The sequence below is a fragment of the Balaenoptera borealis genome, assembly GCF_965194805.1.
Source record: "Balaenoptera borealis genome assembly, chromosome: 19".
NCBI lineage: Eukaryota > Metazoa > Chordata > Mammalia > Artiodactyla > Balaenopteridae > Balaenoptera > Balaenoptera borealis.
This window is the reverse complement of record NC_138878.1, coordinates 55,600,169-55,627,206: the sequence shown is the minus strand read 5'-3', so window position 1 is coordinate 55,627,206 and position 27,038 is coordinate 55,600,169. Positions and strand designations below refer to the sequence as shown.

Sequence of the window (27,038 nt, the reverse complement as noted above, 5' to 3'; positions counted from 1 at the left end):
TCCCCCAAAACTTCCCAGTGTCTGCTCTCTTTTCGATCTCGGACGGCCGGCCAGGCTCGCCGCCGAACTGGTAGGGGCTGGGGGCGAGGGGTCAGGGAGGAGTGAGGGGGGATCCCAGGGAGGCGCCGCCCGGGGCCCGCGACCGCGGCTCGTGTGCAAGGGGTGGGGGAGGGGCGGAAGCCGGGAGCGCGGGTGTGCAGCTAACGCGGCAGCCCGGTCGCCAGCCGTGGGAGCGCTCGGGCGGCCGAGCTGCCTGGAACGTGCCGCGCGGGGGACGGTTCCGTCGCGCCCCGTCGGCGCGCGCCGGCGCGAGGGGCGTCCGGGCCGGGCGCGGGGGCGGGGAGGGGAGGGGCCCCTCTCTCCCCCTCCCCCCACCACATTCCTCTGACGTCTGGACCTCGCGACCCCGCCCTTCAGTCGGAGCCGCACCGCCTTAATTCCGTCGCACTGATCACGTGTTGGAGGCGCTGCGCCGTCCCCCATCTCCGTTCGGCCGGCTCCTTCGGATCTTTTCGGGGTGATCGGGAGCTGATTTACATCTCCACCAGCCCACCCCAACTTTCGTATCTCCTCAAACCCGCGGACCTACCAGGCCGGTCCCACTCTCTTAGTGCCACTGACCCCATTTCAAACTTAGTTTCCACTAGGACCCCTATTTCGGGAACCCCCTTTCACCCGAGTGGAAAGGTTCCAGAGCATCTTTGGTGGGCGTCCCCCGCATTTCCCACGTCTGTCTCCTCGCTTTCTAAGCGCAGCGTCCCCTCCTTCTCTCCCCCCTCCCCCCCCCAGCAGGCAGCCCCATAAGGTTAAAGCCCTTAGGTTCCGCCCCCAGGTTCCGGCTGTTGGGCGTCGTTGCACCCTAGAGACTTGGGAAGGTGTTCTCTGCGGGGTGGCCCTACCCGCCTCGGAGAAAACAAGGCCCGCCAGACGCTCAGAATACCCTAAGTACTCCCCTTTGCAGAGTGCTGGCACTGTGCAGCGTGCTGTACCTGGCGCTTGGTAGGGTGGCCAGCTTCACTAAGGCCGAGGCAGAGACCACCGCTCCCTTGCTCACACAAGCACTTCCATGCTACGGAAAAAGACAGCCACCAAACTGTGACGACCCAGAGTAGTAAGGGCTGTCGCGTGAGAACCATTGGCCTGAGCGATCAGGGGTTATTATGGGGGAAGCCGAGAGTCTGGGCTGGTAGGGACATGGAACGCTTCTCAGAGTGAGCAGAGCACGAACAAGAGAAATTTATTCTTTAGCTCCGGCAGGAGGGATAGTGGAGAAAGTGTTCTAGGTGGAAGGGCCTGCTCGGGCCAAAGATCCAGAGGTGCGCGAAAGATCCTTCCCTTTCTGCAAATTGAAAGGAGTTATTTGTGGTTGAATTTAGTGGTAGAGTGGTGAAAGGACGCCGGGGAACTGGACTGGGTCATAAGATAGTCGGCAACAGCAAATGGTTTTATACTGAAGGAAAGGGTCAGATTGGGTTCAAAAATTTTTTCTCTGGCGTTGTGAAGGTTAGAGATGGAGAAGAATAGAATATAGTGATGGGGACAGAGCTGCACTGGCAGTTGCCCTTCTAACTTAGTTTGCCCTTGCGGGGCTGCTTACAGCAGTAAATAAAGACTCAGGGTACTTCAGGCCTTCCCTCCTTTAGAGGGTCGCCCCGCCTCCAGAGGCGCCTGAAAGCGATTCGCGCATGCGTCCTCTCCTCCGATCCTTTCCTAGACTGCGCCAAAGAGCGCCTACGGGTCAGGGATGGGCTCTCCTTTTTCACCCAATCAGGGGCCACCAGTGGTCCTACCGTCTGGTGAGAGGACTCTTTCCACTCTCAACTGACTAATCGGGCGTCTTGCAGAAGATGGACACCTGCAGTAGCCACTGGAGAGAGGCAAAAGGGAGGGGCCTCTTTGGTTCCTTGCGGAGAGGCGCGGGAAGGTAGTCGCTGTGACGGAAGACTAAGGGCTTTCGGTTTGATGGATTAGCGAGAAGACCAATGAAAGTGGGAAGGAGGCGGGGCTTTTGGGGAGAGTGGGGACCGCCGCTCCTATCAGGTGCTCCTAACGAGGCCAGGCAGTGTCAGAAATCTGACCAATCAAGTTGGAGTTTATTTTAAGGCGGCGGGGTCGCAGAAATGACTGGCAGAAAGCGCTCACCTATAAGGAGTGTCCCAGACAAACAAGGGCGGGCACTCCTGCAGAACGGCGTGGGCTTTATCCAATAGGCGCGCAAGGCGTATGGAGGCTTCCCCTCCCCCAGCGGCGGGACCAGTGGCTCCCCCTATCGGGTGGGGGCGGCGGGTGACGGGCGTGTCCCTCCCCCAATGAGAGGCGGGGGGAGGCGGGTTCTGGGCCGCCATGTCGCGGAGGCTGCTGCCCCGGGCGGAGAAGCGGCGTCGGAGGCTGGAGCAGAGGCAGCAGCCGGACGAGCAGCGGAGGCGGTCCGGAGCGATGGTGAAGATGGCGGCGGCGGGCGGCGGAGGCGGCGGTGGCCGCTACTACGGCGGCGGCAGTGAGGGCGGCCGGGCCCCTAAACGGCTCAAGACTGACAACGCTGGCGACCAGCATGGAGGCGGCGGCGGCGGTGGAGGAGCCGGGGCGGCGGGCGGTGGCGGCGGGGTGAGGCCAGGGCCCTAAGCGCCGGAGACGGCCGGGAAGGGAGGAAAAATTTCTCACGTTGAGGGCCTTTATTTTGGGGGGGGTGCTGTGCGCACGCGCCCAGGCCCTCGCGCCGTGGACGGGGTGGGGGAGGGGCAGGCGTTGGGCAAACGGCGGGGTTTGCGCGAGGACAGGCGCTTGCGCGTGCGCGCTCTACAGAGCGGGGTGTGGGGGCGGAGGAAACTGCTCGCGCTGCAGGTGGCGCAGTGCGCAGGCGCCGCGGGCTGGCTTGTGGGGGCCGGGCACGCGGTCGGGCCGATTTTTTCTTTATCATTTTCTTTTCTGGCCCCATGCGCAGGCGCACTTCTCCTGCCCGGGCCTTGTGGGCGGTTGGGGGGGGGGGGCACCGCGTGAGCGGGGAATAGGTGGGCGGTAGCCTTTTCTGTGCCTGAGTGGGGTACTCTGCCTGATCGCTCTTTGATCTTTGTAGCGTCATGGTTTGTCTCAGTACAGAAATTGATTTCTTTGAGGATATTCCCCCAGACCAGAATATCTGCCTAATTTTTGTGGGCATTAAAAACCGGAAGAAAGTGTTGTGAGAGGTCTTTTTAGCCGTTTGGAAGTTGAACCAAGCTCTGGAGTTATCACAAGTTTGCTTACATTTTTGAGGGTTAACTGGGTGCGGTAGGTTTGATGAACCAAAATGTTCCCTGAGGGGTGGGCACTTTGTAAGGGGTTCAGCCTCTTAAGCCTCCTCGGAAAAGACAACCAGTTGTTACTCCTGGCTTGGAGCCCATTCCCTCCTCCTTGGAAGTTCCTGAAGCCCTGTCCTGTTCAGCCATTTGCAGAGTTTTCCATGGTTTAGTGGTGCTCTGTAGCCGTGATTTACTAGCATTTAAACCGTGCCAGGCCTTGTTGCACGCATTTGAAAGGTATCTTAATTGAATTCTTAATACTCCTCTATGAGGTAAGGGATGGGCTTACTATTCTCCATTTACAGAGGGGAGGTAAATTTCTTTAGGTCTTGTAGCTGGTCTGAGGAGGGGCAGGGATTGGAACTCAGGGCTGTGGAACTCCAAATCGCTGAGCTGGTAACCATCAGGCGGGTGTGGCTCCTGTGGTTTGTGTGGTTCGTTCCTGAAATAGAATCCAATTCTGCCCGTGTTACATGGGCTTCTGCTTGGTGGTTCTCACATGGGAGGCTGGGCCCAGAGCCCAGGAGAGGTGGAGAAAGTTACTTTGCTTTTTCTTGATTCCCAGACGCTGTTGTCTGTGGGTGGAAAGATACTTCCCCTGGGAAGGGAACTGTCTTGATTTTTAGTGGTACAGGTTGGATCTTCTCTTCTTTTGAAGACTACTCTCTTTTTCATTAGTCTGACCTAGGTAGTATTTTCCAATACAGATTTTGGTGAGAGAGTGAAGACTAGAGGCAGTCAGGACTGGCCTGGCTGCCACGGTGTCTGAGGCGCCTGCTGCCTGGGGATGAGTGGTGGGGAACAGCAGTGCTTGGCTGTGTGGTGATGGTAGGTTCCTCCACTAGGGGAGGGGCAGAAAAACTTGGGTGAATGCAAAGGGAATGTCCTGGTTCAGGCTGCAGCAGAAAATTGAGTCCCCTTTCCAAGCCACTCTTTTCCCACATTTCTTTGACCAGTGGGAAGAGACTGGTGCTGGGAAGACTGTAAGATGGGACTTGGGACTTGTCTGGTCCTGCATTTTGCCTTCGTCAGAAACTACAGTAAGAGCCATTAGGCATGTGGCCATACACTCAGGCCTTCTGCTCTGCTGGCCCAGAATCCTTGTGGGGTGATTGGTTGAATTGCAGCCCCTAGTTGCCTGCCCTGTATGTCTTTCCTGGGTGACACACTCAAATGTTTTATCTGTTTGAGTCCCCAGTGGCACGGAAGTCAGTAATCCACTGTCTTGTACAGCAGAAAGTGAAGTCTTGTTTTTGCTTCCTTTCTCAGGAGAACTACGATGACCCGCACAAAACCCCCGCCTCCCCAGTTGTCCACATCAGGGGCCTGATTGACGGCGTGGTGGAAGCTGACCTTGTGGAGGCCTTGCAGGAGTTTGGACCCATCAGGTACTCAGCTCAGAGGCCAGGGGTTGGGCGTTCAGATGAGTCAACTCCTTGGTGTCCTGTGTGTCACCGGGTTTCTGGTTAGAAGTAACTTGGCCATTTCGGTCCAGGTTCCTTTAGCTAGGTCCTGGGGCTCCATTACTCCTGGGGTTAGCCATTGTACTTTGGATAAGTTACAGCAAGTTCCGTGTTTTTCCCTCATTCCTTTTTTTTCTCTCTCTCTGCCTGGTAATTTTGGCACATGGTGAGTAATGGGAATAGAGGAGTGAACATCACTGTCTTGATTCCTCCCAGACAGTTGCCTACCCAGAGTGGTCAACACTGTGATAGGGGAAACCCAGCCATCTGTGGGAGGCATCTGACTCGATCAGGTGAGGGGTTGGGAAGGAAGGCTTCCCAGAGAAGCTGATGCCAAAGCCGCACACACCTCTTTTGCTTGTTGTGCCACTTACGGCAAGGGGTGTTCATGTCAAGAAACCATGACGGGCACAGAGGAGTCCAGAGGCCAGGGAGGAGTCGGATCACAGATAACTGAGGTCGTCCTATGACTCTTGTCTCCATCCCCCTGAGAGGATTGCAACGTGTGTTCTCTTTGCCAGTTATGTGGTGGTAATGCCTAAAAAGAGACAAGCGTTGGTGGAATTTGAAGATGTGTTGGGGGCTTGCAACGCCGTGAACTACGCAGCCGACAACCAGATCTACATTGCGGGCCACCCAGCTTTTGTCAATTACTCTACCAGCCAGAAAATCTCCCGCCCCGGGGACTCGGATGACTCCAGGAGCGTCAACAGTGTGCTTCTCTTTACCATCCTGAACCCCATCTATTCGATTACCACGGTGCGTGCCAGTGGTTATTCGTTTAGGCTCTTCTATGGAATCTCTCTCCTGCCTTTTCTTCCTGTCTTCTCCCATGAGCCAGACTGACCTGCTAGTGTCCCTTCATCTTGCCTGTCTTTGGTTTTTACAGGATGTTCTTTATACTATCTGTAACCCTTGTGGTCCTGTCCAGAGAATTGTCATTTTCCGGAAGAATGGAGTCCAGGCTATGGTGGAATATCCTTTGCTAGGAAATGGGTGTTCCTTGAGATGGGAGCTCACAGGGCTCGGTCGGAGTCCATCTTTTCAACCAGCACGTGTCTCCTGAACGCCTGCCATGTGCCAGATGCCTTCATAGAGCCCATGGTCTCATGGAAGGGATGGTTAATAAACAATCGCACCTAAATAGTTGGCCCTTGAACAGCTCAGATTTGAACTCTGTGGGTCCACTTAAGGTGAATCTCACTCACTAAGTGTATACTACAGTATTATGCCATCTGTGGTTGGTTAAATACATGGATTTTCAATTGCGCAGGGAGTTGGTGCTCCTAAAACACCCACACACACATGTTCAAGGGTTGTGTAATGTGAAAGTATGGGGTTTAAAGTGTGAAGGGAAAGAAGAGTGTGCCATGAGATACAAGAGGAAAGAATTTACAGGGGTTCTGGGAAAGTCTCTGAGAAGGTGCTATCCTTATTTCCATGTAGAGGTGGGAACTGATACTCAGGCCGAGGACACCACCTCTGCAGAGGTCCTCAGGTGGGCAGGAGCTTAGCGTTGGAGAAAGCGAGCAACCTGACAACTGAAGAGTAGCTGACGAGGGGGAGAGAGTTCCTTAGGACATTGGAAGACGTTACGGCGTCCCAGGCAGTGGGGTGAAGCTTGGGTCGGTGTAGTGGGAAGACACTGATGGGTTTGCGGGGCAGGAGTATAATCTAGTTAACGTTTCAGAGATCGTTCAGGCTTAGTCAGGGCGCGTAGAAGCAGGGGGAGGATGAGGCCGAGGAAGAAGGTGGCTCGGCCGGGGACGCTGGCAGAGAAGGTTGTTGCGGTGGGGCCGGGCGGGGGGGGAGTGCAGGTCTCAGAGGCGCTCTGGCCGTGTCTGCGCATTTGGGGCAGCACTCCAGCTGCGTCCGTACACGTGGCTGGTGGCTGTGGGCAGTGAACTAACGCCAGAGCCCGCTTGGAGCAGTCTTCGGGGTGCTGCTTGTCCTCCCTCTCTGGCGCAACTTGAAGCTCTTTTCAGAGGGCTCTTGGGATGGGACTTTCCCTTAACTGTGCTCACATTTGACTCTGTGCAGAGTGCCCAGCGGGCCAAGGCCTCACTCAATGGGGCTGACATCTACTCAGGCTGTTGCACTCTGAAGATTGAATATGCGAAGGTAGGTCTGGGAAATGGCTGCCGCTTGTCAGCTTCCTAGGTGAGCCTGGAGCCTGGCTGACCTCAGGCCTTTTTTGTTCCTGCAGCCTACACGCTTAAACGTGTTCAAGAATGATCAGGATACTTGGGACTACACAAACCCCAACCTCAGTGGACAAGGTAATCCTGACGGCAGCTTTGTTTTAAACATACCCGCCTTGCCTTCACTTGACTAGCGCACTTCATAAACCTGGACTCAGGGTTATGTAATGCCATTGGGCTCCTGTGGACATGGGAGGGCCTTGGGGGTCAGCTCTTGGAAGATACACTCCAGTGGGAGGGGGTGAATGAGGGGCCTCTGTAGGTCCTAGCTGCTGCTTGTGGCCCTTTGATGCAGCAGAGGATGCAGGGTCAAGGCAGAGGCCTGGGTGGGGTGGGGAGCAGGGCCTCACTGAGCACAGGCCACGGCAATGGCTTACAAACCAGTAGCAGCTCCCAAACGGATTCTGCTGCTTTTCTTCTAGGAGCGTGCTTAGGGTCACTGACCCCATTCTCACTGGGCCAGGAGTGGTCCTCTTGCTCTCCACTATTGACAGGGTCTGCTTCTGGGGGGACAGATTGGGGATGTGATGAGGGCTCCCAGGCCCTCGCAGCAGAGCCTTTGAGCAAGTTGACCTTGTGGAGGTGAGACACCCTGGATTGGAGCAGGGCGGACACGCCTCACCTCACTTGTAGAGGGGATGCAACATCTCTGCAGGGGGCCCAAATGGACAACCCCCTTCCTAGAGTCTGTCAAGAATGGTTTGCCTTGGATAGGAGGGAGAGGTGGAGCCTTGCCTTTGAAAAACAGCGGCGCCCCCTCAGCAAGACCATCCATCTCTGTTTCTGTCTTGGTCTGATACGTCGGACTAGGCCGTGGGCTGAGGGAGGTGGCTGGTGGCTGACATCTCACAGGCCCTGGGAGGCCAGAGGCTCCTGTTCCTAGGCAGGCCTGTCTTGTTCGCCCTTGCAGCTGGGAAGCCGTGGGCCGGGTGGGCTAGGCTCTTCCCCAGGACCCTCACAATGGGCGCTGTGGGGCTCGCTGCCCCCTCCAGAGGTCAGAGACAAATTGGTGACCGAGTGAATGTACCAGAGCGGGCAATGGCATTACATGACTGCTAACAGAAACACGGCAACCAACCATTTCTTCTCCAAGGAACATAAATAGAAGATGTGCAGACCAGCAGGGGCTAGTGGCAGGGGCTGGCTGTGCATTGGTTTTGATGCCTCTCAGCTTTGGCCGCCCCCAGGCTGGGGGTCAAAAACGAGAGCTGTTGAGGTGACCTGGAGTGAGGGAGGTGCTTCGCCACCCCCTCGGGAACCAGACTTCAGCGGCTCTGCCTCTGCACATTGCTCACCAACACACAGGGTAGAAACCACTAGCTCTTCCTGGAGAGAACAGAACATGCAGCCTCCACCACGTCCCCAGAAACAGCCGCAGACTTGAGCTCACTACATCAAGAACACCACACCGCGCTCCAAGGAACAGCTACAAGCACAGAGGCAGACAGAGACAAAGAAAGAGACGCAACATGGCAGCAGACACTGCTTTTTTACTAAACATTAAAAAAATGTCAAAATCCAAGCAAACTTGAACCCGAAAATGTACACAGAAGTAGGAAACACAGAGAACAGCTCTCCCAGCCAGCCAGCGGCGCTCTTTTCGGAGAACGTTTCATAGACTGAAGTAGATTCCATGGGCCTCCAAGACAATAGGATCCTCTCCATTCCTCGCCATGTGGGTTTGGTTTTTTTTGTTTTTCGTTTTTTAAGTCCTTTGGTTTGGGGAGGGCCTTTTTTTTTTTCTGTTTTGATATTTTTATTTTTTCTGCAGTCATCGGCTGCCAACATAATCTGCACCAACTGGAGATCAGAAACCAAAAAAAAAACAAAAACAAACTTAAACCACAACAGCAGCAAAAAATCAAAAAAACCAAAACAGACCTAAAACCAAACAGCCAAACAGCTCAGAGGTACACAGTTACCTGCTGGCGGGTAACTGGGAGTGCTCCCAAGGCCAAAAGCGCGGGCATAGTGGGGCCACTGGCACACCTCATAACCAGGAGACACGCACACGGAACGCTACACAGCCAGAAGCACCGCACTGCAGCACACAATGTGAGGAGGTGACAACATGGAGGGACACTACCCACTTCATACACCTTTATTTGCCACTTTTCTGATATCTTCTGAGGACAGAACATCTGTGAGCCATTTTTGATTTAATCAAAACATTGACTTTTAAAACAATTCTTTAAAAAAAAGTTGTGTCGGATGTGTACCGTAACTTGTATTTATGACTGTAAAACCATGTGATGCAGGGTCGCAGTGTATGTTTGATGGGACGCCATCTTTCAGAACTGTGCTAACTCACTGTTGAAGCGTCCAATGGTAAGAGAAAATACAGATTTGTTTTTTGTGACAAATGGACATTGTACTCTGTACTTCTGCTGTAAGTAGCCCTTTTCCATCTTTGTAATGACTGTTGGAAAACAAAACCCAGGCCGGGTGGCAGGAAAGGGCAGTGGTCCCGAGCCCTGGGTTTTTGGAGTCAACCAGGCCTGGGTTCAAGTCCCGGCTTGGCCACTAACTTGCTTTGTGACCTTGGGCCAAAGTGTATTATAACTGCTCAGTTAAAAGTTAAGTGCTCATTTTCCTTATCTGTAAAATGGGGCTAAAATAGTACCTACCTCATAGGGTTGTTGTGAGGAATTTAAGAAACGGTGATGTCTGTTTGTAAAGTACTTAGCACAGTGTTTGCCACTCAAGTGCTGAGTTAACGGTAGCGATTATGAACTGCAGCTGGGGTTGGGGCGGGGTGGAACTGCGCCATTGTCTGAGACTGTTGATGCCTTGTACATGACTGCTCATTTGAACTGATGTTGATGTCGCCCTGTTTGTCCTCTCCTACAGTCCCTCTTCTTGGGGTGGATGTGACTAGAGGGGAGGGTGACCGGTACCAAGATTGAGAAAATCTTCTCTCTAGAGAGTGGGCCCTAGCGCTCTTAGACCCTTGGGGCTTTGTGGGCCCAATTTTATTTTTCTACCCTTCCATGGGTTATTTTCTGGCTCTTAACTCCTCTCCCTTCATTGGGAGTTATTTTAGAAATCTGTTTCCGGCCCCCATATCAGCTTCCATAGTGGCTGCAACTTCCCCAGAGGGCCCAAGAGCTGGGCTTCCTGCCAGATCTCGGGAAGGTGAGAGGCCCGGAACCCGGCTTCATCCTTCATGGATAAAGGAAGGCAGCCTGCTTGGAGTGGGCGGCGGGAGGGACAGTGGGCTCCAGCCTTGAGGCTTGGGCTTCATGCCCACCCTGGGTCCGGCCACAGGAAGGAAGCCCCAGTAACCCTTGTGAGGAAGGAAAGGCCACTGCCCAGGCCCTCAGGAGCCGAGGGACGCTGAGATCAGCCTCTGTAGTCAGGAGGGAGGGAGCTACCCCTTTTTCCAAGTTAGGTTCTAACTGTTCTCTCTGTCTGCAGGTGACCCTGGCAGCAACCCTAACAAACGCCAGAGGCAGCCCCCTCTCCTGGGAGATCACCCCGCAGAATATGGTGAGGGCAGGGGGTTCCCCTCCGTGGACTCCCGTGGCTCATGTGCCCCTGCCCGCCGCCCGCCGCGCAAATTCTCACCCGTCCTCCCTCTCTTTCCTTCCCACCCCCCAGGAGGGCCCCACGGTGGGTACCACAGCCATTACCATGATGAGGGCTACGGGCCCCCCCCACCTCACTACGAAGGGAGAAGGATGGGCCCACCAGTGGGGGGTCACCGCCGGGGCCCAAGTCGCTACGGCCCCCAGTATGGTCACCCCCCACCCCCTCCCCCACCACCCGAGTATGGCCCCCACGCCGACAGCCCTGTGCTCATGGTCTATGGCTTGGATCAGTCTAAGATGAACTGTGACCGGGTCTTCAATGTCTTCTGCTTGTATGGCAATGTGGAGAAGGTGAGCTTCCGCTAGGTCCACTGCTTTCCTTATAGACCTGGCAGCCCCAGGGGAGGCCCCGACCTTTTGGCCCCCTAGTGAGCAAAGAAGGGGGAAGGAGCCTCTTTAGGAGCAAGCAGGTCCAGAGAGGGTAACTTGTTTAATCAGGTGACACTGCAGATGGATTTTATTTGGTCCTCATGCTATGTGGGTGGTTTATTTTTTTATTTTTCTTTTTTTTTAATTTTCAGTGTTATATTTTTTTGAAAAAAACAAGACTTTATCACATGAAAGTGTTAGTACTTAATATTACGTAAATATTACGGTGTATAAAATTTACCCATCACAGTTAAAGATCATTATGTAAGGATTTTCTCTGGAACACTTCAGATGCTATGGCAACACTGAGTCTTCCTGCCTTGCCTGGGAGAACAGTCGGCTGGGGCTGTCTGGTGACTGCCCACCTCAGACTAGGTCGTTTCTTCTGTCAAACCCATCTGGGTCCTGGAAGCCTTTGAGTTTACAGCCCCTGGCCTGGCCCGTTAACATTAGCAGCTAATAACGTGTCAAGCGTTTTTTTGGTACCACTGTTAAAAGTGCTTTAAATGTTGTAAGTTGTTCATTCTCACAAGAATCCGTAATGAGGCAAGCAGGGGAAGTGAAAGCATGGGGGGCAAATAACTTGCCCAGGTTCACATACCTGTATGTGGAAGCAGGACTCAGAGCTGACACTACTGTTTTTAGTGTTTTTATAACATAACCCCCATAGTCATGACTCAATATCTGTACATATGTCTGTTGATGGAAGTAGCTGCTCTTTTTTCTCCCACCATTCCTGCTTTTCTGTTGTGCTTCGTTAAATGACCCACTCATGGGTCGGGTCCTGAGGTCAGGGAAAGAGTGCCTAGTCTCTGCTGCCTAACTTGGGCTGAGCACCTGCTGTGGGCCAGACACGCTTCTTTGTTCTCCTGACTCCTCACAAGTGAGGGAATGGAAGCCTCGATCCAGAGCAGGCGTTGACTTCCTTCTAACTGACTTGGAAGGGACAGGAGAAGGGTCTCTGACAGCTGGGCGGTGGTGCTGATCACGACTGCTCTCCTCAAGGTGAAATTCATGAAAAGCAAGCCGGGGGCCGCCATGGTGGAGATGGCTGATGGCTATGCTGTGGACCGGGCCATTACTCACCTCAACAACAACTTCATGTTTGGGCAGAAGCTGAATGTCTGGTAGGTACCCAGGCTCCTCGGGCTTGGGGAGCATTGGAGAGGGACCGAGGAGAGAAGGGAGGGGGAATGGGGCCCACTCTGGACAGAGGTCAGAGGAGCACAGAGAAGCCAAGTGCTTATCCAGGCTGGAGTTGGGCATGCAGGTGTGTTCCCAGATGTTCTTCTGACGCAGTGGGCGAAAGTGTGTCGGCCTCTCCTCAGCTGTGGAGCAGTGCCCTCTGAGGCATACATTGCTGTCAGACAGGAAGGAGGCCACAGGAGAAGGTGGGGGACAACTTGAGGTCTGACACAGGGCTCCCCTTCACTCCTACAGTGTCTCCAAACAACCAGCCATCATGCCCGGTCAGTCATATGGGCTAGAAGATGGGTCCTGCAGTTACAAAGACTTCAGTGAGTCAAGGAACAATCGGTTCTCCACTCCAGAGCAGGCAGCCAAGAACCGCATCCAGCACCCTAGCAACGTGCTACACTTCTTCAATGCCCCTCTGGAGGTGACTGAGGAGAATTTCTTTGAGGTGGGTGCCGTGGACTTGGTCCTTCAGCATAGCCGTCTGAGGAGGCCATTCATTTTTGTATTTTAACAAATATCTATTGAGCTGCTCTGCTGGGCTCTGGGTTGGGTGCTAGGGACATAGCAGGGACCAAGAAAGGCTCAGAATGGCACCAGACTTCCAGCAACAGTGGAGTTTGCCATGCTGCTTGTATTTTTGGCAAGTCAGAGTGGCTGCTCATTTGCCTTGAAAGATTCCTCCCTGTCTGGATGACGGACTGGTGATTGGCGTCCAATCTCGAAACATCCACACTGTCATGCCATCTGGGGCCTAGATGACATTAGAAGGGAGGGTCCCATTATGGTGCTGTCAGAGGGAACCGGGGCAGCTTTGGGGAAGGGTGGAAGTCTGACTGTGGAGTTGGACTTTGGGCCTTACTGTGGCCTGAGGTGTTGCTGTTCGGTTTAGCGAACATTTACCTAGTGCCAGAACACACCCAAATAACAGCTGAAGATGGGAAATTTAAAAAGCAGTTTCCTGGTTTTAGGCAACAAAATAGTTAAGAGCAGTGTTTCTCAACCTTTGGGGGGATTACAGGGATACCTTAGAGTGTGTGATAAAAGCTTAGAAACTCTTTTGTCCAGAAAAATCCAAGTGTTCAGCTGTGGTGTGCTTGAATTCCACCATGTGGCACTCCTTGTGTTTCTAAGTCTGTCTGTTCTTTGTTTTTGTTTTGGCCACGCCACATGCGGGATCTTAGTTCCCTGACCAGGGATCAGACCCATGCCCCCTGCAGTGGAAGCGTGGCGTCTTAACCACTGGAACACCAGGGAAGTCCTTTGAGTCTGTTTTCTGTTTCTGTTGCAGATCTGCGATGAGCTGGGAGTGAAGCGGCCATCTTCTGTGAAAGTATTCTCAGGCAAAAGTGAGTAAACTGCCCCACCTTCCTCCCCCATTCCTTGACTGTAGGTGGGCAGCTCCCTGGCTCCTGCTCAGTCAGCCTAAAACCTTTGTTTTTCCCGTCAGGTGAACGCAGCTCCTCTGGGCTGCTGGAGTGGGAATCCAAGAGCGATGCCCTGGAGACCCTGGGCTTCCTGAACCATTATCAGATGAAAAACCCAAGTGAGTGTCTGTGGGTCCTGCGGTCATCCATCCCCCTTGTGGCTTAATGGGTTGGCTCGCTTCGGGCCAGAGCCATCCTTCCTGCCATCAAGATAGGGCCCCAGGGATTTCCTTATTGTCACTGACACAGGCAGGTGGGACCTGGTGGCCAGGAGAGCAGCCTGATGTTTCATGCGGGAGGGCCAGCCTAGCTGCTTGCTGCCGCCCGCTCTGCCAGCTTGGGAGTTGCTCAGGCTTGTCCTCCAGGGAGCTGCCATTCTCTGTGCATCAGAGGCTGGCTCAGTACCCAGGAAAAGGGGCTGTAACAGCCAGCAGGTAAAATTTGCCCACCCAGTTCCTGGGCAGGCCTGTTGTTGTGCGCCAGCTGAGAAGCTGGGAATGGGATCCTCCATGGAATTGAAGGAAGAGAAGGAGAAATGCCTTGTGTGTTAGGCTTGTTTTTGAGTCTCAAAAGTGGCAGTGAAGAGTTAGACCCTTGCAGTTGAATTGCAGAAAATGAGAGATGTGTGCAAAACCAGGGGAACTCTGGGTGGGGGGAGCATCCAGAGAGGGGCCCAGTTACACCTTTGTCCTCTCTTTTGCAGATGGGCCGTACCCTTACACCCTGAAGTTGTGTTTCTCCACCGCTCAGCACGCCTCCTAATTAGGTGCCTATGGAGAGTCCCATCTGAGCAGGAAAACATTTCTTTCCTTTATGCTGGTTTTTCTGTTTGTTTTGTTTTGCAGATGTTCCTGTATTCCTTTTTTTTAATGCTAGGTTAGTAGAGGCTTAACCATAATGGAAAAGCTGGAAGTCTAAAGGGGGAGGGGAAGGGGAACTGATATCTCCCAAGATTAACCTTCACTTTTTAAAAATTATTGTACATGTGATTTTTTTTTTTTTTTCCTGTTCATACATTTGTGCTGCCCGTGTACTCTTGGCACATTTCAATAAAATTGTTTGGAAAATAAACGTAGCACTTTCTGGGATTCTGGGGTGTGTCTGCTTCCCTCACACTCAGTCTTCTGAAGAGGGGCAGGCCAGCCAGGACACAGCTGCAGCCCCTCCAGAGGGGCAGACCCAGCCCTGAGGAGCAGTGTGGGCCAGAGCTGCAGATTGGGAGATGATGAAAGGGTCTTGAAAATCTGGGAGACCTGGTGGCATCCTTCATGGGCTCTACCCAAGCAAGCTGGATCTAGTTGAAGAGTCTGTTTTTTTTTTTTTTTAAGTAAATAGTTGAAAAAATTTAAAAATTGAAGAGATTTTAAAAAGAAGAAAGCCTTAATCTTACAAAGTAAACACCTGCCTTTCTTTAAGGTTGGAAAGTGAAACCTCAGATAAAAGTGAAAGTCATCTCCCCACTCCCCTTGGAAGCAAGTTTTTTTTTTTCCATAAGGAAAGTTGTCCTATTTGGATATGTGTCTTAACAGAAAATGCTTTGTACTGTAAGATGTTCTCATATCACATGCAGGGCAACCTCATTATCTTTAGTCTTACACAGTATCTTGTGTGGATATGTCATAATTTACTTGGTTCTGAAGGTAGTTTCCAATTTGCTACTGCAAACAGTACTACTATGCATCTTGGTACAAATGTTAACCCAACTTCCTTGATACTGGTCTGGAGGTAAATTCCTAGCAGTGGAATTGCTGGATTAAAGGATACATTCAATTGCAACTTGATAGATATTCCCCAGTCTTGGTGGGTGGGAACTGGTGCTTATGGTTGGGACTGGGCCATATGGGTGGAGGGCAGACGATAACCTGGAAGGGAGCCGCCTTTTAAGAACCTTGACTTATACTGGAGGGAAGAGATCCTGCAGAGAGGAGCAAGTCAAAAAGTCCAGTTCCTTGTGTGTGCTTGAAAAAACCCACTTTGTAATCTCCTGTAGAGTTTTTAAACATTAACATCTACTGAAGTCGAATGGCATTTATCAAAGTTTCATCAGGGAAAGCTTCAAACCTCTAGACAAGGAGAAACTACAGTCACCTTGCAGCTGTAACTTAAAAATCTAGGATTATTTTAAGCTAATCAAGGGGGGTAAAAAGTAAATTTCCCCATTTTGTCTGCCAGCACCCAGTCTTCATCCCATGTTAGTAGTTATGAGTCTCTTAGATATTCTATGCATATATTGTTTTTTATGAATGTACAGCCATCTATAACCGTCTTTTTATAGCAACCTAAATGTTCTACATCTTTAAATTTTTTTCTCTCACATCTTGGTATCTGCGTAGTGGTTCCAGAGTTCTCCATTGTGTAGATGACCAAACATTCTCTGTTTTCCAAAAGAGCCTTACCATCTGACACATTAAGAAGGCAAAATAGGACTTAACCTGGTGATCCTGTGGTTAAGACTCAACCCTTCCCTTGCAGGGGGCACAGGTTTGATCCCTGGTCTGGGAAGTTCTACATGCATGGAGTGTGCAGTGCGGCCAAAAAGAAACAAAAAAAAAGTCAAAGTAGGGCTTCATTGGTGGCACAGTGGTTAAGAATCCACCTGCCAATGCAGGGGACACGGGTTCCAGCCCTGGTCCGGGAAGATCCCACGTGCCGGGGAGCAGCTAAGCCCGTGGGCCACAACTACTGAGCCTGCACTCTAGAGCCTGCGAACCACAACTGCTGAAGCCCACGCGCCTAGAGCCCGTGCTCTGCAACAAGAGAAGCCACCGCAATGAGAAGCCTGCACACTGCAACGAAGACCCAACACAGACAAAAAATTAAATAAATTAAAAAAAAAGAAAGCCAAGTATTCATTACAACCCCATTTGCCAGAGACAGAGACCTTGGACTAATGACTTCTCCCCAGCCGGTTTCCTCTGCATACAACATAAAATAGTACAACCCTGCAGTGGTGTGGCAATTCAGATTATATAGTCAGCGCTTAATGTTGGCCGGCCTATATTCCCATTCCCTCACATGGATAAATTCAGTAGTAACTTTTTTCTTTTATTTTTTAAAATTTATTATTTTTTAATTTATTTTGGGCTGCGTTGGGTCTTCGTTGCTGCTCGCGGGCTTTCTCTAGTTGCGGCGAGTAGGCTTCTCATTGTGGTGGCTTCTCTTGTTGCAGAGCACTGGCTCTAGGTGCGCAGGCTTCAGTAGCTGTGGCTCGCTGGCTCTAGAGTGCAGGCTCAGTAGTTGTGGCCCACGGGCTTAGTTGCTCCGCGGCATGTGGGATCTTCCCGAACCAGGGCTGGAACCCATGTCCCTCGCATTGGCAGGCGGAATCTTAACCACTGTGCCACTAGGGAAGCCCCCTGTGTTTTTTTTTTAGTTAATATGGTACAAATACATGATTGCAAACTTGCAGAGCTGCAGTTATTCTGTCATTATGCCCTTGGACATTCATCTGTCTTCAGTTTCTCCACCATTATGAAACAGCTGTGGTGAATTCTGTACAGAATGTCCAACAGCAGTGTGAACCATTTTCTTAGTCCGGGAATCTACTGGTCCAAAGTTTCCATGACCGAATCACTCTAATGGCCGGCGAACCTGGAAGGCTGTTTCCGGTTGCCCTTGGTAAAGATGGCGAGAAGAGGACCGTCACCGGGGTCAGGCTGCGGCTTCGATGCCCTCACCAAACATGGCGGCCTTTTGTGCCCGCCCCCTTCGCTTCCTCCTGTTGGTTTACTCCAGCGAATCAGTAGCAATGGCGGCGGTGAGAGCGGCTTCTCGGAGACTACGCAACTTGCTGACCCGGCGTGAGTCACCTCTTGACCTTTGGGGGTCCGTTGAGCTGTCGTGCTGTTATAGCGACAGTCGGACGGGGAGGCCTATCCCGGGTCTCGCAGGGTCCGAGCCCCTTATTAAACTCAGGGGTCCATGTGCCCCCATCCAAACGGCCTGTGTCTTACAATCGGGTCGCTGACAGCTCAGTGTTCCCAGCCTGGAGTCAGTACCACGATCACGGGTCTGAAGTGGTCCTCATACTGAGGCCACTGATAAAGTGCACCCTAATCTTAAAGTCTGTATTTCCCTAAACCAAGTTCTCTAACAGGCCTGTGTTCCCCAATCTAGTGTCACTGGGATGTGTGCCCTCTGCTCTTGAAGGTGCTGTGCCCCCAATCTGGGGTCATCAATGGCTCTTCCTTCTTTCATCTCCCCAGGATTGACAGCCCGCACCAACCTGGGTCTCAGCCTTAACCTTCATCCCATGAGTTCCTTTGCACAAGATGAGGCCTCCAAAGCAGCCCCCGAGGAAGCCCCAGGCCACAGCTATGAGTCCCTTCGGGTGACATCTGCCCAGAAACACATTCTGCACGTGCAGCTAAACCGGCCGGAGAAGAGAAACGCCATGAACAAGGCCTTCTGGAGGTCCGGCCTGCAGATTCTGGAGGCCTGCCTGCAGGAGGAGGCAGGGGCTAAGGGACTGGGCAGGGGTGGGCCTGAGGGCAGGGGATTCCCACGCCAGACATAGCCCTTCCCCCTTTCCCCCACAGCGAGATGGTGGTGTGCTTCAACAAGATTGCAGAAGATTCCGACTGTCGTGCTGTGGTGATCTCTGGCGCAGGAAAAATGTTCACTTCAGGTACCAGGTGCTCTCCACACCCAACCCTGCCAGTCTCCCCTGCTCCTGGGAATAGAGTAATGCTTCATAATTAGTGTTTTAAGCAGCTTCTAACTTCCACTTTGATCATTTTCAAATACAGAAATTAGTCCATGGGACTTCCCTGGCGGTCCAGTGGTTAAGACTCCGCGCTTCCACTCCAGGAGGCATGGGTTCATCCCTGGTCAGGGAACTAGGACCCTATATGCCACACGGTGCGGCAAAAACAAAAGAAAAGAAATTAGTCCAACAGAACATGACAGGATCATCGGCTCTAAAGTCAGGGTTTTCATCCTGAATCTGTGGCCTTGATCAAGGCCTTTAATCACCCAGAATCTGTTTTTTTTATGTCAGTAAAGCGTGTTGTAATAATTACATGCTTTCTGGGAATTCCCTGACAGTCCAGTGGTTAGGACTCAGCACTTTCACTGCAGGGGCCCGGGTTCAATCCCTGGTCGGGGAACTAAGATCCTGCAAGCTGCGAGTGGTGCGGCCAAAAAAAAAAAAAATTGCATGCTTTCATGCAATTAATTACTCAATCCACATGAACTGATTTCCAGTTACATGTCTGTTAGATCTTTTGATTGTCCCACAGGTCTATTCTTCAGATTGGATAATTTCCATTGACCAGATTCATCGACTCCTTTGTCATCTCTGTTCTGCTGTTAAGCCCATCCAATGATTTTTTTAAAATTTCAGATACAGGCATACCTCAGAGATATTGTGGGTTCAGTTCTAGACTACCACAATAAAGCGCATATAGCAATAAAGCAAGTCACATGAACTTTTTGGTTTCCCAGTGCATATAAAAGTTACATTTACACTATACTGTAGTCTATTAAGTGTGCAGTAGCATTATGTCTAAAAAAAAAAGTACATACCTTAATTAAAAGATAATTTATTGCTAAAAAATGCTAACCATTTGACAATGCAGGGTTGCCAGAAACCTTCAGTGTGTAAAAAACACAGTATCTGTGGGACTTCCCTGGTGGTTCAGTGGTTAAGATTCCCTGCTTCCAATGCAGGGATGCACGGGGCATGGGTTCGATACCTGGTCAGGGAACTAAGATCCCACATGCTGTGTGGTGCAGCCAAAAAATCAAAAGAAAAAACAGTATCTGTGAAGCGCAGTAAAATGAGGTATGCCTGTATTGTAGTTTGCAGTTCTCAAATTTCCGTTTGGTTCTTTTTTATATTTTCCATTTCTCTGCTAAAGTTTCATATCTTTTTGTGTATCACAATCGTATTTTTAAAAAAATATTTGTTTATCTTTGGCTGCGTCGGTTCTTAGTTGCTCACTCGGGATCTTCATTGCCGCGTGCGGGCTTCTCTCTACTTGTGGCCCGCATGCTCAGTAGTTGTGGTGCGCGGGTTTAGTTGCCCCTCAGCATGTGGGATCTTAGTTCCCCAACCAGGGATCAAACGTGCGTCCCCTGCATTGAAAGGCAGATTCTTAACCACTGGACCACCAGTGATGTCCCACAACCATATTTTTCTTTGCATCATTGACCGTAGTTACAGTGGCTGTTTTAAAATCCTTGTCTCCTAATTCCAACATCTGGGTCGCCTTGGCGTCAATCTCTGTTTCTTATCTTTTCTCTTGAAAAAAAATGGGTCTCATTTTCCTGTTTCTTTGTTTTCGGAGTAAGGTTAGATTGTATCCTGGATATTGGACTATGGGAGAAAATGATGTGGAAATTCAGGATCCTATTACATAATTCCAGAGTGTTGAGTTTCCTGTTTTAGCAGCTAAGTTGGAGTCAGTGTTTAAATCTCTTTGCTGGGCTGCCTGCCTGCTTCATGGGTCAACAAGAGATTTGGGCAGAGCTTATACACAGAACCTGGGGCTCCCCTCTCTGGCTCTCTGCTTTCTGGAATTTCCCCTCCCCCCCACTTTCTATCAGCTGAGGTCACCCTGGGCTCTGTTTGTCCTTTGGTTCTTCAAGCACAACTTCAGCCTGCCCTCAGGTTAACTTTTTTAAAAACAGGAAACTCAGCCAGTCACTTCTTCCAGAGTCTGCCTGGTGCCTTCAGGTAATTGGATCTTGTCCAACAAGGGCACATAGTTGGCACCTGTAGGAGGGTCCATACCAGAAGTGGAGGGTCACATACACTGATTTCTGCACAGGGCCCAGCCTAGTGCTGGGGTCCCAGTGGTGACTGAGGCAGCCCCAGGCCCTGCCCTCGTGGAGTTCCCAATTCAGTGGGGAAGACAGACAGTAAACAATGTATTTCTTTTTTTTTTTTTAATTTGCTTTAAAATATTTTATTGGAATCCTTTTGATAAGACCAAATAAAGGCCACCTAAATGATTTTGGCCCCCAAATTTCTAGGCAGTCCCCTCTCCCCACCCCAGGAGGTTGACAGCTGCTCACACAGGTTAAGGCAGGAAAGATGTGAAGTTCCAAGGGTCTGTCCAACACCAGGTAGAGGACACCCTTTGTGTCAGCAAAATTCACAGTACCCAGGTAGAAGGCGCGCTGCTCTCCACTTCTTGTCACAGCCTGTTAATGAAGTGGCAGGAACCATTACCGGGGCATCGCAGCTATCCCAACAGCACTTCTTCAAGAGGAGAATTCCAAACCTTAGGCCTTCAGTCACCAGGCTAGCCCTGAATCTCTGTGAAGGGGCACTGCCCTGGCTGGACTTCCAAAAGCTCTCCTGCTCTATTCAAGAATAACACAACAGTGGACATCTTAAACGCCCTCGAGGCGCTCAGGAGCCTCCGTCAAGAATCAGGGGCCTGGGAAGAAACCAATGAGTCAGCAGAAGCCAGGGCGACTCCAGACGAGTGCCCCCTGCCCTGAGCTGGGTCAGTTCCAAGCAGTGGCATCACAGAGACATCAGACACTCTAGTCTGTAACGGTAGTTCATCCTGCTCAGACAATGTATTTCTTTCTGTTTCCTCTGTTAACATCGCCGCGTGTCGTGTCCGTTGTTTTCTTTCTACAACTCTCTCTGTTCTCCTTCATTCCTTTGTTCATCCATTCAACAGTCCAGTGCCAGCCCCCTTGCTAGGTGCCGCGGACCTCGAAACAGAGAGCAGCCCCTGTGTCTGAGCCCTGTCCTTCGTGGAGTGCAGGATGAGGGTTCACGTGTAGCTGTGCCAGGCCTGGGGTCCTCATCTTTCAGCTCACGGCTGATTGTGGCCGTCTCGTCCCATTTTCGATCTGAAGGCCAGAAAGAAGAAACTCAACTATTAGCAGTTTCAATGATAGAATGAAACTACTAATTTTAAAAAAAAAGAAAAAAAGAACTAGCCCACACTTATTTACATTTGCGGAGTGTCTCTGAGCACTTTACACGTATTAATTCTCACCACGACCCTGTGAGACAGGCTCAGTCCCCATCCCCATTTGATAGGTGAGGAAACTGAGACCCAGAGAGAGGAAGAAACTTGCCCAGTTCTCACTGCTGGGATTTTTGAACATGGGCTGCCTTGCTGCAGAATCCTTGCTCTTCACGGCTAAGTGACTATGGCCCACGTGTCTGACAGGCTGGTTCAAAGTATGCCTAGCTGGAGGAGCCCGCCACCTCCCACCCCTGCCACCTCCACACACCTACACCTCTCTGTGGTCTCATCTGAAGAAAAGGGAGATGCTCTGAGCCCCCACCTCATCAGGTTGCCGTGAGGATGAAACGAGTTAATAGGCACAAAACATTAATTCATGTGGAACTTTTATTAATGTAGCTGTTATTATTATTTTTTAAAATAAATTTATTTATTTCTTTTTGGCTGCATTGGGTCTTCGTTGCTGCGCCTGGGGTTTCTCTAGTTGCGGCGAGCGGGGGCTACTCTTCGTTGCGGTGCACGGGCTTCTCATTGCGGTGGCTTCTTTTGTTGCGGAGCACGGGCTCTAGGCGCGCAGGCTTCAGTAGTTGTGGCACACAGGCTCAGTAGTTGCGGTTCGCGGGCTCTAGAGCGCAGGCTCAGTAGTCGTGGCGCACGGGCTTAGTTGCTCCGCGGCATGTGGGATCTTCCCGGACCAGGGCTCGAACCCGTGTCCCCTGCATTTGCAGGCAGGTTCTTAACCACTGCGCCACCAGGGAAGTCCCTGTAGCTGTTATTATTGATGATTATAAATAATGTAATTGTGATGATGAAGGAGATCTGAAACATTTAGAGGTTCCCAGGGAACGAGACCTCTCCGGAATGACTTCTGACTCTGGAGGGGGACACCTTGTACCGTGGTCTGGGGCCCTTTATTCCAAGGGGTTGCAGACACCCGCGTCTGCAGATCCAGGTAGGGCGGATAAACCAGCAAAACCAGCGGGAGGAGGTGTGGCCAGGTGCCAAGCTGGGCTTGTTCTGGGGGTAAGCGTGGCTCCCACTGAGTCATACAAGCTGTGCAGGCCTAGTGGGAAGCTGGCAGATGCCTGCAGGCTGGTGCAGGCGGTCTGGCCTCGGCTGAGACGGAGTATATAATAATAGTAACTGTTGTGGTGCCATTGTGTGCCAGGCATCGCTCAAAGCGCCTCTGGGCTCTGTCGCTTGAATCCTTGCAGCCCCATCAGCTCTTGGGAGGATTTTAGGCTCATTTTACAAAGCAGAAACCCAAGACCCAAAGGATGGAGTGACCTGGCCAGGGTCACACAGAGGAGTTCTGTCTTACCCATATTTAACTTGCACAAATTCAGCTCTACCCTGAGTCAACACTCCTCTATTCTCGTTCATTTAAACAAGCTGTGGCGGCAACAGAGCCTCAGAGAGTCAGGGGTGTGGCTGAAGGTGGGAGTGATTTTTCAGGTTCGTCAAATAGCATTGTTCAGAGGGCAGGCAAAAGCATGAGAATGATTCACCTCGGGAAGAAGAAAATTCTGCTCAGAACCATCCCGTAGCTCCACCTCACTCAGAGTCAAAGCCAAAGTCCTCCTCTTGGCCCACAAGGCCCCACAGAGTCTGCCTCTGTCACCTCTCTGACGTTGCCTCTTCCTACTTTCCCCCTTGCTCACTCCACTCCACTACGCTGGCCTCAGTGGTCCTCACACAGACACCGGGGGCATTCCTACCGCAGGGCCTTCGCACTGGCTGTTCCTGACACGTAGAACTCTCTTATCCCAGATATCCCTACAGCTCCCTCCCTCTGGTCCTTCAGATCTTTATTCATATGTCGCTTTTTCAGTAAGAGGGTCCCTGACCACCCTAGTTAATACTGCAAGAGCCCTCACTGTGCATGTGCACACACACACACACACGCTCCATTCCACTTCCCTCCTTTAATTTTCTTTTAGTACTTATTGCCACCTGACAAAATGTATCTTCCTACCTGTTTGTTTCCCATAGAAGGGCAGCTCCATGGGGGCAGAGATTGTTGTCTGTATTGTTCACTTATTGAGCACCTGCTGTGTACTAGGCCCTGGTAGGCACTGGGGATACAGTGGTGGGCAAAAAGCCAGACTCCTTGGGGGTGGGGAGGTGGGGAAGACAAACTCCTCGGCTCATGGAGCTCACATCCTAGAAAGGGAGACAGGCACTAAACGAGATAAGCATACAATTATAACAAGAAGGCAGTGCGGGAGATACGGCAGAGAAAGGAGGTGAAGGGTGACAGGCTGCTATTTAGCCAGGGGGGCCAGAGGGAGCCTCTCTGAGGAGATGACCTTTGAGCTGTGGCCTGAACGGTGTGATGGAGCGGGCCTTCTGATCGCTGGGGAAGGGCTGTTCTAGGCAGCAGCAGGAACAGGCACAGAGGCCCTGGGAAGCGAATGTGTTGTGTTGTTGGAACAGCTGATGGAGGCCTGCGTGCCCAGTGGAATAGGTTGGAAATGATGCTTGTGCAGGGCTGGTAAGGTCTTGGCAAAAGACCTGGCATTTCATTCTAAGTAAGACGGATGGGGGGCGTCGGGGAGAAGAGAGGGCCCTGAGGCGATCACAAGTGCCCTCTGGCCACGTGTGGGGAACAGGCTGTGGAGGCAGGTCAGTGGAGGAAAGGTCAGACTTGGGATTGTCTTAAAGTTGGAGCCACAAAAATTTCTCCATTTCCGAGCTTCCCGTCTCAGGAAACATTACCACCTCTGACGCACTTGCTCATGCCCAAAACCTTGACCTCCAGGCCATCTGGCATCACAGTGAAGAGCATGGCCCCTGGAGCCAGCTGCTTAGTTCTGGGTTTGAAATCGCAGCTCCACTGCTCACAAGCCAGTGTGACCTTGGGCATGTGATTTAAGCTCCCCGTGCCTCAGTTTCTCCCCCAGGAAAATGGAGGTAGTAATGGGACCTACCTCAGAGGGTCATTGTGAAGCTAAAGTGAGCAAAGACTCGATATACGTTAGCTTGCCTTGACTTCACACCCCAAACGCAGTCCCTCCTGTGTGAGTTGCTGTCTCCACTGTGGTGGTTTGCCTGGCCTCTGAACTCTAGTCAGGGCAATGGGTTGGGCCTGGGCGGCTAGGTGAGCCTCCTCATATCTCCCCACCAGGTATCGACTTCGTGGACATGGCTTCAGGGCTTCTTCAGCCCGCAGGAGACGACGTGGCCCGCATCAGCTGGCACCTCCACAGCCTCCTCAGCAGATACCAAGAGACCTTCAGCGTCATCGAGAAGGTGACTCTGGGAGGCTAGCAGGGCATCCCCCCTGCCTGCCGCTCCTGGACCAGCCTTGACCCTGCCCCTCCTGTCCCCTTCCAGTGCCCTAAGCCGGTGATTGGCGCCATCCATGGGGGCTGCATTGGTGCAGGTGAGTCTGCAGCCACCCACCCAGATCTGTTGCTAGTTAGACTTTGGCCCAAGGTGCAACGCCACAGTCTGGGGGCCGGGGGGGTGGGGGGAGGGGAGCAGTCCTGTGGTTGTTTAGTGTCCCTGGCCTCTACTTCCCAGGAGTGGATCTTATCACTGCCTGTGACATCCGGTACTGTACCCAGGATGCTTCCTTCCAGGTGAAGGTGAGCCATCCTCCCGAGCTTCTGCTTCCTTGGGCCCTGCTTAGAGCTGGGAAATGAGTGGCAGAGACAGGTCAGAGCAGGGGTAGAGCAGGGACAGAGCAAGCTAAGGGGGTGGGAGTGAGTCTAGATGGCTTCATGGAAGAGTTAGTTAGAACTGAACCTTAAAAAGTAACCCTTGGGACTTCCCTGGTGGACCAATGGTTAAGACTCCGCACTTCCAATGCAGGGGGCGCCTGTTTGATCCCTGGTCAGGGAACTAAGATCCCACGTGCCACAGGAGCAAAAAAAAAAAGAAAAAAAAAGTAACACTTGGCCAGGGAGGAAGTCAAGGGTAGGTCATGCAGTCAGTGTGAGGTCAGGAGTGAGTAAAGTTGTCAGGGAGGGGTTGAGGCTGGGGGCGCTGCTGGAGGGGGCTGGAGGCACGATGGAGCTCGTGGATGGAGGGGGGCAGGGCAGGGATAAGCAAGGCTTCCGTCTGGAGATAGATGCAGCTGACCTCAAAGAATCGGGAGGGCAGAGGAATGGGAAGGTGGGCTGTATTCTAGAGTGAAGGAACCTATATGGGCAAAAGTATGTGGTTGGGAATGAAACGGGGTGTTTGGAATGGGAGTCTCTGAGGTGGGGGTGGGGTGGGACCTCTGCAGTAAATGCAGAATTTCATTGGCATTGAGGTTGCATGGGGGACAGTAGTGGGCAGAAACCAAGCACAGACAGGATTGCTCCCCCCAGGAGGTGGACCTAGGTTTGGCAGCGGATGTGGGAACCCTGCAGCGACTTCCCAGAGTCATCGGGAACCAGAGGTGGGTGAGAGGAGCCTGGGGAAGGGGACGGCAGGACATCTCCTAGACCTGGGATGACTGCCACCCCCAACACGCTCTGCCTTCTTGCAGCCTGGTCAACGAGCTGGCCTTCACTGCCCGCAAGATGATGGCTGACGAGGCCCTGGAGAGTGGGCTGGTCAGGTAGGGGCCGAGGCCTGTGCTGGATAAGAGCTCAGGGGCAGCCAGACCTGGGTGGGGCTCTCTGGATCCCCGTGTACCTTAACTCATGGATTGCAGGTGGCCTCCTCTCTCTGGGTGGTCTGGAGTCTACTGCCCTGCTCTGATTGGTCCATTTCACTGCGGTATCTTCTGTTTTCTACTGTGATTGGCTACTTCTTCATCCATGGGAGGGAGAGGAGAGCTCTTCTCAGACCGCCGACTCCAAATTCCTTTCATCCTCAGCCGGGTCTTCCCAGACAAGGAGGTCATGCTTGATGCGGCCTTCGCCCTGGCAGCCGAGATTTCCAGCAAGAGCCCCGTGGCGGTGCAGAGCACAAAGATCAACCTGCTCTACTCCCGCGACCATTCGGTGACAGACAGCCTCAACTTCATGGTGAGACTCTCCGTCTGACCAATCACATCCCTTCTCTGATCCCAGAGCAACCAATCAGGGCACAGCGGCCCCTTGCAGGCCTTGTCCTCTGATTGGTGCGCTGCTATCTCCCATTTTTTCGTTGGTCCAATTAAAATCTTCCCGTATCCTTTCCATTCCCCGCCGCTGTCTTCATCCAGAAATCCTGGAACATGAGCATGCTGCAGACAGAGGACGTCGTTAAGTCTCTCCAGGCCTTAATGGAGAAGAAGGAACTGAAGACCATCACCTTCTCCAAGCTCTGAGAGGCCCTTCGTCCCAGGTCCTGGCCCAGGGTCTAGCTTTGTCCTGTCTCATGCCTGCGCTTCCTCATTCACAGAGAGGGAGGATTAGTGAAGACGGTCCCCCTCGCTGTCTTCTTGGCCAGTCTCCCAGTTTATAACTTTATGACACAGATTTACTCATGCCTTGTCTTCGCCCCACGAACAATAAAGCAATATAAAGAACCCGGTGTCCTTATTGGAGAGAGAGGCGAGGCAGAAAGGGGGTTAACATGATCATCCTGGGGGCTCTAAGGACCACGGTTGTGCTGAAAGTTGGGGATAGAGATACGACCAATGGGAATGGGAGCCATGC

At 52.1% G+C, this 27,038-nt stretch overlaps 2 protein-coding genes across 6 annotated transcripts; both read left to right on the top strand.

Moving 5' to 3' along the window:
- On the top strand, positions 1-14,593 carry HNRNPL (heterogeneous nuclear ribonucleoprotein L). 5 transcript variants are annotated; one of them, XM_082368740.1, is made up of 13 exons: positions 2,320-2,604; positions 4,548-4,666; positions 5,263-5,500; positions 5,631-5,718; positions 6,768-6,862; positions 6,948-7,020; positions 10,360-10,431; positions 10,543-10,823; positions 11,907-12,028; positions 12,342-12,543; positions 13,387-13,444; positions 13,546-13,641; positions 14,226-14,593. In XM_082368740.1, exons 1-13 carry the CDS (start codon positions 2,344-2,346, stop codon positions 14,282-14,284), a joined length of 1,764 nt encoding a protein of 587 aa, XP_082224866.1. In that variant the 5' UTR covers positions 2,320-2,343; the 3' UTR covers positions 14,285-14,593. The 5 variants fall into 5 exon arrangements, with proteins under 5 accessions (XP_082224869.1, XP_082224867.1, XP_082224865.1 ...); XM_082368743.1 differs by lacking the exon at positions 2,320-2,604 and adding an exon at positions 1-70 and having other exon boundaries at positions 10,360-10,823; XM_082368741.1 differs by having other exon boundaries at positions 2,317-2,439; positions 10,360-10,823.
- A 2,600-nt stretch (positions 14,594-17,193) lies between these two features.
- Positions 17,194-26,908, top strand: ECH1 (enoyl-CoA hydratase 1). The gene is made up of 10 exons (XM_082368745.1): positions 17,194-17,322; positions 17,728-17,935; positions 18,061-18,149; positions 24,587-24,711; positions 24,796-24,844; positions 24,985-25,049; positions 25,779-25,849; positions 25,940-26,011; positions 26,273-26,423; positions 26,603-26,908. The coding sequence occupies exons 1-10, from the start codon at positions 17,205-17,207 to the stop codon at positions 26,705-26,707; spliced, it is 1,053 nt and encodes a 350-aa protein (XP_082224871.1). The 5' UTR covers positions 17,194-17,204; the 3' UTR covers positions 26,708-26,908.
- The last annotated feature ends 130 nt before the right edge of the window (positions 26,909-27,038 follow it).

Bases quoted from the DNA above. Each gene is read 5' to 3' on its own strand.
- HNRNPL (XM_082368739.1), top strand. From the start codon at position 2,344: ATGTCGCGGAGGCTGCTGCCCCGGGCGGAGAAGCGGCGTCGGAGGCTG. The intron at 2,605-4,547 runs GTGAGGCCAGGG...TTCCTTTCTCAG, and splicing joins CGGCGGGCGGTGGCGGCGGG to GAGAACTACGATGACCCGCA. The intron at 5,719-6,767 runs ATCCTTTGCTAG...CTGTGCTCACAT, and splicing joins AGTCCAGGCTATGGTGGAAT to TTGACTCTGTGCAGAGTGCC.
- ECH1 (XM_082368745.1), top strand. From the start codon at position 17,205: ATGGCGGCCTTTTGTGCCCGCCCCCTTCGCTTCCTCCTGTTGGTTTAC. The intron at 25,850-25,939 runs GTGGGTGAGAGG...GCCTTCTTGCAG, and splicing joins AGAGTCATCGGGAACCAGAG to CCTGGTCAACGAGCTGGCCT. The intron at 26,012-26,272 runs GTAGGGGCCGAG...TTTCATCCTCAG, and splicing joins CTGGAGAGTGGGCTGGTCAG to CCGGGTCTTCCCAGACAAGG.